Source organism: Atractosteus spatula, chromosome 22 (genome assembly GCF_055471065.1).
Source record: "Atractosteus spatula isolate fAtrSpa1 chromosome 22, fAtrSpa1.hap1, whole genome shotgun sequence".
NCBI classification, from domain to species: domain Eukaryota; kingdom Metazoa; phylum Chordata; class Actinopteri; order Semionotiformes; family Lepisosteidae; genus Atractosteus; species Atractosteus spatula.
In genome coordinates this window covers 3,908,211-3,917,735 of record NC_142727.1, presented here as the reverse complement: position 1 = coordinate 3,917,735, position 9,525 = coordinate 3,908,211, and the positions used below count along the sequence as shown (strand labels likewise).

Below are 9,525 nucleotides of genomic sequence, written 5' to 3'. Positions count from 1 at the left end.
GGGACAGGTGACCTCTCCCCTCTTCCTGTCCCCCTGTCTCTGTCAGAGGAGGGACAGGTGACCTCCCCCTCTTCCTGTCCCCCTGTCTCTGTCAGAGGAGGGACATGTGACCTCCCCCTCTTCCTGTCCCCCTGTCTCTGTCAGAGGAGGGACAGGTGACTTGGCATCCTAATGGCGTCCTAAACAAAAGAAAGATTCATTTTTCATTTTTCTTTGAATGAAGGCCAACAGCTCTCAGGTTTCCTTCTCTGCAGTTTCTTGTGCTTCAGCTCTTTGTAGGTATTCTCTGCAGGTACTTCGGATTTGTCCACAAAGTAGGATCCTTTTATCTCTTTACGTTTCAACCGGGGACCTCGGGCATGGTCCTGTTTCTCAGCTGCCTGTGTGTACTGCAGCTCTGCCCTTTCAGAATGCCTGACCGCTTGGAAGCTTCCCAGATCAAGCTCTACTCATGACTCGCTGGAAACTCCAGCCTGATTCCCTGCAGCTGGAAACTCCCTGGTTCTTTCCAGGTTTTTCCACACAGTCAGTAACAGCTCCAGCTTTATTCTGCTGGTCAGGTGCCACAAGCGGACTCTTCAGTAATGTCCTGTCGAGCAGTTTCCCTACAATTTTACCAAGCATGTATAAGCTGAGGTCCCAGTTTCTTGTATGTCTCAAGACTGGAGATCAACCTCTTCTAACTCAGCAAAGCCTCCTTGCCATCCACCAGGCTGAGCTCTTTGATTCTCGTTTGCCTTCCTCCCTTCCTCTTCTTCAGCCTGTGGGCACTTTCATCGGTCGTTCCTTTCAGAACACCAATTGTGCCGACTCGATCCGGAAGTTTATTTTTGTGTGATGAAACAGATGCAAGTGCGAGATGCAAAATTCAAGCCATCTTACTCATGCAGATAGTTCAGTTGAGCCGTTACTCAACCACCCCGCTGGGAAGAGTCATCTACCACTCTTTATGTTAAGTAGCTTTTCCTATTCTCCATTCTAAATTTGAGTATACTACCTCTTAGTAGCTTATACACCTGAATCAAGTCTCTTTCCAAATCTCATTTGGTGCATATATCAATATATACATCACAATTCTCCAAGACCAGGAATCACTCATAATGATATAACATAATATCCTTATTATATACAGTATTCAGACCAAACCTGAGAGCAGTATTGTGAACTACATTTCCCAGAAGACCATGGGGGCACGAACTCCTGAACCTGGAGTCTGTGCTGTATGTTCTCCCTGTGTTCACGTGGGTTTCCTCTGGGTGTTTCCATTTCCTCCCACAGTCCAGACATACGGGTAGGTTAACTGGCTTCTGGGAGAACTGGCCCCCTGTCTGTGAGCCCCGCGATGGGCAGGACAGAGCGGATCCTGCTTTTTTTTTTTATCTGCTTGCTGGGATAGGCTCTAGCTCCAGCAACTACAAGGCAAGGGCAGAAGGGTGCACAAATATTTGACAGAAGTCAAATCTGAGGACTCTGCTTGAGTGCTTAGTGAATTCATATCCCCAGTTTACAAGCTGGTATTAAAATACTAATAACTCCTTTCATGAGCTGCGCATGACAGGCCAGTAGCCCTACTGGACAAAACCAGCACAGTGAACTGACTTACAGCATGCTATTCCTGTTCAGTATTAAAACTGTGAATTTGCAGCACTTACAGGGGATGCATTTTGCATGATGTTCACTATTTTTTTAAAATATCCTTATAAGAGTGTCAGACAGCTTCTCTTCAGTGCAAACTTTACAAACGGCCCCTTTGCCCTTGGCTTCTAAGGTTATTTTATTCCTTGTTACACAACCGACTGCACAGACCAGCAAAAAAGCACTCACTCGAACACTCCTCTCCATCTATAAAAATCTTTAATGATGAGGATTTCTGAGAGCCCATTCAAAAGAAAGAATTTCCGGATCGCAGTTGACCTCAAACTGTACTGTCCGAGGACACCCGATTCATTTCACAGTCTGTATAAAAATAGTAAATAAAACGTACATACTGCACAAGAGATATACAATCGAGAAAGTATGTACAGTATACATTAGCATTCCTGTAATCAGAAAACTGTCAGCAGAGACGGGGATCACGTTGAATACTTTTTCGTATTCACTGCTTAACACGCTGAAGAAAACTACATTTCAGCATGAAATACACGTTGGGTTGTGGTCACGTAACCTTTGAATTGACTTCCAGTTTAAACAGGAACTTGCCTAATACACTGGATGATCAGTGGTTCTTTCATTGTAGATATTTTTAGCCTTTACTTGGCTATTTTTTCCCCCGGAGGAACAGGGAAGCACAAGAACCAACAGTCTCACTTCATCCCACTGGAACTGTTCGGTTTTTGTTCAGAGAATCTCTTTTACAGGTTCAGACCAGACGGTCCATACCACAATACTGTTCGCTACACTGTAACTCTTTCATTCCGTCGTAGGAGATCGTTAACGCCAATTTTCCCCAATGTTTGTTTAAAGCTCATTTCAACAAATGAAAGTCAACAGTCTGAAACTCAGTACAGCAATACAATCGGATTAATATTTTACAGCAGAAAAATACAGAAAGTTACAGTAACAGCCATAGCTGTATTTTTAGGGCGTTCAAAATCTCACATAACATACTGTGATACAAGACAGTGTAAAAAAAAAAATGTTTGGAATAGCGAAAGATTGTAAAATATTATAAATACTGACGATTTCAATAAAAACAACTTGTCACGAAAGAATTTGAAACAGTGGCTGGATTGCTCCAGTTCTGAATGCTCCTTTCATTTTCTTGTGGCATTTACGGGCCTTGACCAAACTTGGTTTCATCATTTCAGCATCACTTTGTCGAGTTTTGCTCATTTTGAAAACAAAAGAAAACAGGCCAGCACATCCCTATTACACGTCTCTTCCAAGAAAATGGTTTTGAAACGGCGATGATCTCTCCCTGTTGATCGAGTCACAGCCACAGGCGTACCAGTCTGTTTTAACAATATTTTTACACAATGTTAGTCTTCGCTACAAAATACAGGTGCCGCTATAAAAATTATTCTAACAAAAAGCTCTGCTCTAAGAAAAAGTGATCCTCCCTTCTGGTCCTACAAAGTCAAGTAAAAGGAAGACCAGAAAACCTTCTAATGACTCAACTGAATCTCTTATTAACACGGTGGTGCAGTGGTGAGCATTGCTACCTCACAGCGCTGGGGCCCTGGGTTCAATTCCTGCAGTGCTGTCTGTGTGGAGTTTGCATGTTCTCCCTCCGAGTTCACACGGGTTTCCTCCAGGTGCTCCGGTTTCGTCCTGAAGTCTCAAAACATGCCAGTGGGTTAACTGGCTTCTGGGAAAAGTGGCCCTGGTGTGTGTGTGTGTGTGTGTGAGTCTGTGTGTAATGCGATGGACTGGCGTCCCGTCCAGGGCGTACCCTGCCTTGTGCCTGCTGCATGCTGGGATAGGCTCCAGCTCCCCAACGCAATTGTTTTAATTTACAACCATTTCCAAGATCGTAGGTTGTGAACTGGTTGAGACTCCTCTAAGCTCTGTGGCCTCCTGGGAACAGAAGAGAGGATGGATGACTTTTGTGCGTGCGTGCGTGCGTGCCCTGTGATGGACTAGCCCTGGTGTGCGTGTGCGTGTGCGTGTGCGTGTGCGTGTGCGTGTGTTTTAAATCTAACTCACAGTCGTTCGGCCCCGCACAGTCATTCAAGCTCTCATTTAATGAGCATCCTCTCGTCGTTCTCCAGGGGCCCCTGCAGGGAGACGCTTGCTGCGACCGCACACTCTTGGCTGTGGAAGCCGCTGTCGACAACGGGGCTCCCGCAGGGCACGCCCTCGCCGACCTCCTGGCAGGGGGGCGCCGGGCAGGGCTCGAACACGATCTCGAAGCTGTCCCGGGACTCCCCGGGTTCCTTGAGGATCAGGAGCTGGAAGTCCGAGAACCTGACCAGGGCCTTCTCGGGCAGCTCCACCTTGTGGAGATGCTGCAGCGCCAGGCCGTTGACCGCCATGCTGCCCCTCTTGCTGACGTGCTTGATTTCGAAGCACAGCTCGGAGCGGTCGAAGGACCGGAAGGCCTGGAGGGCAAACTGGGAGCGGGAGACGCGGGCGTCGTAGAACGCGACGTCGCAGGCCTTGGCGTCGCGGCCGAACAGCACGGTGCCCTCCGCCCGGTACCTCAGCTTCCTGTGGAACTGCAGGTGGCGGAACACGTCCTTGGCGCTCTGGTGGGGGTGGTAAACCTGGATGCGCAGGCAGGTGAGGGTCTCCTCGGTCTCGGCGTCCTCGAAGCTCGCCATTTCCCCAGGATTAAAAACCTTGAAGGAAAGAGGGGGGCGATCGGTGAGCCACAGCCAACCATCCACAACAACCAACAGCTAAGACATGTGAACTACACAGGAGTATTCAGACCAAAAATCCTTAGAGGAACATATTATTATTATTGTTGTTGTTCTTATTATGATAATAATATCCAATCTAAAATATTTAATATAATATCCAATATATAGTGTTTTTCCAGACACTCCAATCAAAGCATTTTACAGGAAATGGGGAATCCCACCGCCACCACCAATGTCCCACAACAGAGTGATGAAGCCAGTTCAGAGAGGGGGATTATGAGGAGGCCATGACTGGTAGAGACTTGTGGGAAATTTGGCCAGGACACCGGGGTAACACCCCTACTCTTTTCGAGAAACACCCTGGGGTTTTTAATGACCACAGAGAGTCAGGACCTCGGTTTAACATCTTATATGAAGGGTGGTTCCATTTTTATTAAAGTCTAGTGTCACCATCACTATAGTGGGGGGATTAGAACCCACAGGGAGAGCGCCCCCTCTGGATAAATGCATTAGTAGATTTACAACAGCACCTCCATGTGGCGGGATTGTGAACTACTTTCCTGATAATCGGTTTGTGAAACTAAGCTTTTACTTGTGGTTCTTTTAACTGGTGGACACTTCTCATCCAAAGCAGGTTACATTTGTACCCCTTTATATAGATGAGCATGGTACTGAAGCAATCTGAAAGGAGTACCCAGCGGCACATGTTCTCAGTTCAAGTGCTGAGCCTTACTATACACTCTGCTCCACAGAGCTACCTTCAGACTGCATCTAAACCCAACTGGTTAACATGAACCACTATCCAATACTAACAAGAGCAGTTTAGCGAGTCCCTTCTGCCACTAGAGGACCTCATAAGACCTGTAATGAGTTCATTTGGAGATAAAGCCACTAATTGTTTTAGTGAATAATGGACTCATTTTCACATGAGTGTAATTAGTTGCTGTGTATATAATTATGTGTCAGTGAGCAAAGAGATAGACAGTGTGGGCTGCAGATGTTTGGATCTGGGTTCTGGGTGCCTGAATTAGTTCAAAATGTTAGCGGTACCCATGCTAATGCAGTTTAGTTGCATTTGTGAAGAAGACCTTTCGGAAAGTATTTTAAAGGCATCAAAAATGTCTTCTATTTTGTGAGCATTTCATGTGCGAAGATCCCTGAGATTTTAAGAGTGAGATCTTTCACACTTAGTTAAAGATTGTTTGCTCCTGCCAAGTTGGAGAACAAGACATGCAAACCTCTTGTTTTGCAATGCTGCACTATTCTTCCAGGTCGCTCTCCAGCGTCACGAGAGGCTCAGAGTGTACAGCAAGTCTAAGCCTCACTTCCAGGAATCCAGACTCTACACGGACAGTTCAAAGATAAGAAGACAATAAAAGTTCGCTGGTCACAGACACGCAAATGTCACTTTCGGTTTCGGGAAAGACAAGTTTGAGCGCATTGTATTCCACGAAGAATTTCCAGCTTTGATCATTTGTGAACCTAAGTTCTACTTTAATGGATGAAAGCTGTTCTTGTAAAACTTGGCCCTACAAAGATACTCTTGCCCCTTCATCCAGGTGAGGGCTGAGAGAGAGGCTTTCCATCTGCGCCTGTAAACTACCTTTCTCATGCTAAATTGCTCACTCCTTGCCTTTAACGCTGTACCACAATGCTACAGTCGAGAACACAGCTCTCGGCAATCTGCAGAAAAGACCCCAGCCATCCATGCTAAATGTCGCAAAGTCTAAAGCAGAAAACCACTGTAATTCCTAGCTGAAGACAGGAAAAGAAATGCGGAAAATGCAATCTGGAATAGCAGTTTTCTTAAATGGACACATCAAGAAAAATAAGACTGAAAGTTGGGATGTTTCTGTAATGTGGCTTCAGAAGAAAATTATACTCTTTTTTTTTTACTATTAAAGTTTGGAAATTTCCCCCTAGGCCTTTTTGAAATTGTAGACCTTTGACCATCGTGAAGACAATCAAATGTAGAAGCATAGCAGAACTGAAAAAGCAAAAGCAGTGCTTATTGGTACTAAATACCGTAGACATGAATCTGCCCCCAGCCCTGCTGAACAGCTGGAGTGTCGCAGGAGGGGAGAAATGACTGATCCGACAACTGACTGGCAACCTTGTGATACTGATCTTCCTGCTTGTGCATGATCAGGATTACAACTCTGCACTTAGGTGACAACTGTTATTTTTCCAATGGATTTGGACCCTAAGAGAAGCCCTGAAGGACCTTTCAGTCACCTCAGGGTGGGTGCCGTCCGAAGCCGTCCGAAGCCTGTTAAGACTGCAGGCAAGCAGCCAGGAAATCCCCAATCAGACCTGACAGCAGAGAGGTGAATTTTCCTTGTGCACAATGGGAGCTCCACAACCAGGAACCTCAAAGACTGGGAACAAGTGCCTGGTATTAAATACACGGTCAGTGGGGGGTGGCTGCCTGGCTAACTACTGCCTACTACTGCTTACTACTTACCTGTTGTACTACTACAACTCAGCCAGCACCCATATCACCCTGCAGCTCCCAGCCCCCCTGGAGCTCAGCAGGGGTGACCCTGGCCAGTACCTGGATGGGAGACTCCTGGGAAAGCTAAGGCTGCTCCTGGAAGAGGTGTTAGTGGGGCCAGTAGGGGGCGCTCACCCTGCAGTCTGTGTGGGTCCTAATGCCCCAGTATAGTGACGGGGACACTATACTGTAGATAGGTGCCATCCTTTAGATGGGACGTAAAACCAAGGTCCTGACTCTCTGCGGTCATTAAAAATCCCAGGGTGTTTCTCGAAAAGACTAGGGGTGTTACCCTGGGGTCCTGACCAAATTCCCCCCTGGCCTTTCCCAGTCATGGCCTCCTAATAATCCCCATCTCTGAGCTGGCTGCACACTGGTGGAGGGGATCTCCAGATCTTTCATCTAAAACAGCCATTTTAGACAGCAGCTATTTATGTATTCTTATCCAGTTTCTACCGGCTTTCATCTACATGTTCTGGTATTGTGACCCACTCATTTTTTTATCTTCTAAATTTTATCTTCTAAAGGTTCAGGTAGTGTTAGCATACAGGAGAGTACAGTAGCTTCATATAGTTTGAGGCAAAGGCACGAATGAGACTAGTACAAGGGTAATCCAGATAAATGAATATCATAGTGAGCAATCATAAGATAGTCAATTGTAATCAATCAATAAATCAATATCAATGATTGAATAATCTTATGGCACATGTACCCCAATCCTTCAGTCCCTTTACAAATCTATAAAGAAAGGAAAAACCTACAATCAAATATATCATCTTACATATCAAACACGAAATTTGCATGTCCTTTAAGACTAGTGTGTGGGAGTATTTTTATAGTAGGGGATACACCGTTTAACTCGTTACAGAGTCGAGCTCTCCAGCTACAGGAGGCCCGGCCTTTGGACATAGCGGAGTTCGCCGCAGTGCTGGGCGTGGCGACCCGTGTCCGCCGCTCGCTCTGAGGGAAGAGCTGCACCGGTCACTAATACTTGAGCGCACACACAGGCGAAGAAGGTCACGAACATCCGTCCGTGGCTCGAAAACTGCGTGGCGACATACAGTAACAAAGGTCTTGCCACAAGCAACCCCGGTAGCGTCAGTGTATTGGACAACACGCCCGTTATTCTGCACCGGTACCGGTATGTGTGCGTCATGAGTTTAAAGTAACAGACAGGGCTTCGTTCTCCGCAGGGTCTGCATCCGGTGGGGGCAGCTTTGCAAATCCTGTTCCTCAACTTAAATCTCGTCGCTATCTCATCTGTTAAGTGTCTACACCCCGAGCGTCTTTTCCAAATGCAAACTTCAAACTCGGTTTGCGGTCTTCTGTACCGGGAATAACCGGTATTAATTCTCCTCCATGGATAGAAACAGAGCTCAGATTCGTCTGTAGCTCCCATTCCACCAGAAATTTAGCCCAATAAGCAGCGGAGAGGGATCCACCAGTAAAAAGAGTCATTAGTTTCAAAAACATATGTGATAAGAAGCACGGACACTTTAGAGAAAGTTGAGGACAACTACTGTACATTGCATCGTCCGCGCTTCCTCGTTTATTTTCCCATTTTTCAGTTTCATTTTAAGACCAAACTTTTATTGTAGTCGCTCTTGAACTCAAAAACTTATAAGAAAAAAAAATAAGTTACCTTAAAACTGTGCGTCTGCTTCACGCCTTGGCCGATTCCAGAAACAATCCTTTGCAGAAGACAAACGAAAAGCTAACGAAGTTTAAAGGGTCGTCACTGCTCACAGACGCTACTATCTTATCTCTATAAACAAGGAACACTGAAGAAGCGCCCCCGGAGTGATACTTATCCTTCAGGCGTGCGGGAGGGGTGCACGCCGGGCTTTGTAGTGAACTGAACGTGCGATACAGTCGAGTTCGCGGAGCAGAAGCCAAATTCCTACAATTCCCAGAAGGCAGTTGGGCCCCTGTAATTGCAGCCGGTTTCCTTCGGGGAAGTTCCGAAACGGGGCAATTCCCCGTCTATAGATGTCACTCGGGTAATTCACCACGGTAAAGTGGACGCTTTTAGCTTCAGGGTCAAGCCTATAAATTGTTAATCCAGTAAGCCACTAAAACGTTACATATATATATATCAGGAAGTTTTTTAATGCGATTCATTTCCTGGCGTGAGTGTCGTATGCTTTGCCTGTCTGTGATCATTTCTCAAACCATGTACTGGGAAAAGGGGTGGCGGTTTGAAACACAGGGGGACATAAAGCGACATCGTTTGAAATATAAACGACCTCTATTCTACGATCATGCCCTGCTGTGCTTTATTTTTTTGCAAATGATCTCACAGCACAGAGAGACACGCCCTACCCTCGCAATAACCCGCTGCTCTCGGGGATGTTACAGTAGTGATGTGTAATCCACGACAGGATATATCCAGCACAGTGCCTGTACGAAAGCATGCTCCTTCTTGAAACCTCTCGCATCCTGGAGTTTCAGTGCCTCCAGAGTTTCGCGTATTTCAATGAGCATTTTCTGTGTCACGCCGTACTGCACACATTTAAGGGGGGGCCGGAAAATCTTATTGAGGAAACACATTTTAAAATACAAAACTGAAATATCAGAATTGTGTACTAGTCCCCGCCTCCCTGAGTTAATTCAGGGTGTAGTCTCCTTCGGCAGCAGTTACAGCTGCGAGTCTGGAGATAAGATCACTTTATTAACCCTATACAATTTCTTGCATTAGGAATTGTCTTTTCGCAGACCCCAGCTTGC

The 9,525-nt window shown here is 46.1% G+C and overlaps 1 protein-coding gene across 1 annotated transcript; it reads right to left on the bottom strand.

Moving 5' to 3' along the window:
• Positions 1-1,839: 1,839 nt before the first annotated feature.
• Positions 1,840-8,898, bottom strand: tifa (TRAF interacting protein with forkhead associated domain). The gene is made up of 2 exons (XM_088939938.1): positions 8,441-8,898; positions 1,840-4,280 (listed from the first exon to the last, which is right to left on the bottom strand). Exon 2 carries the CDS (start codon positions 4,260-4,262, stop codon positions 3,678-3,680), a length of 585 nt encoding a protein of 194 aa, XP_088796064.1. The 5' UTR covers positions 4,263-4,280; positions 8,441-8,898; the 3' UTR covers positions 1,840-3,677.
• Between the last annotated feature and the right edge of the window lie 627 nt (positions 8,899-9,525).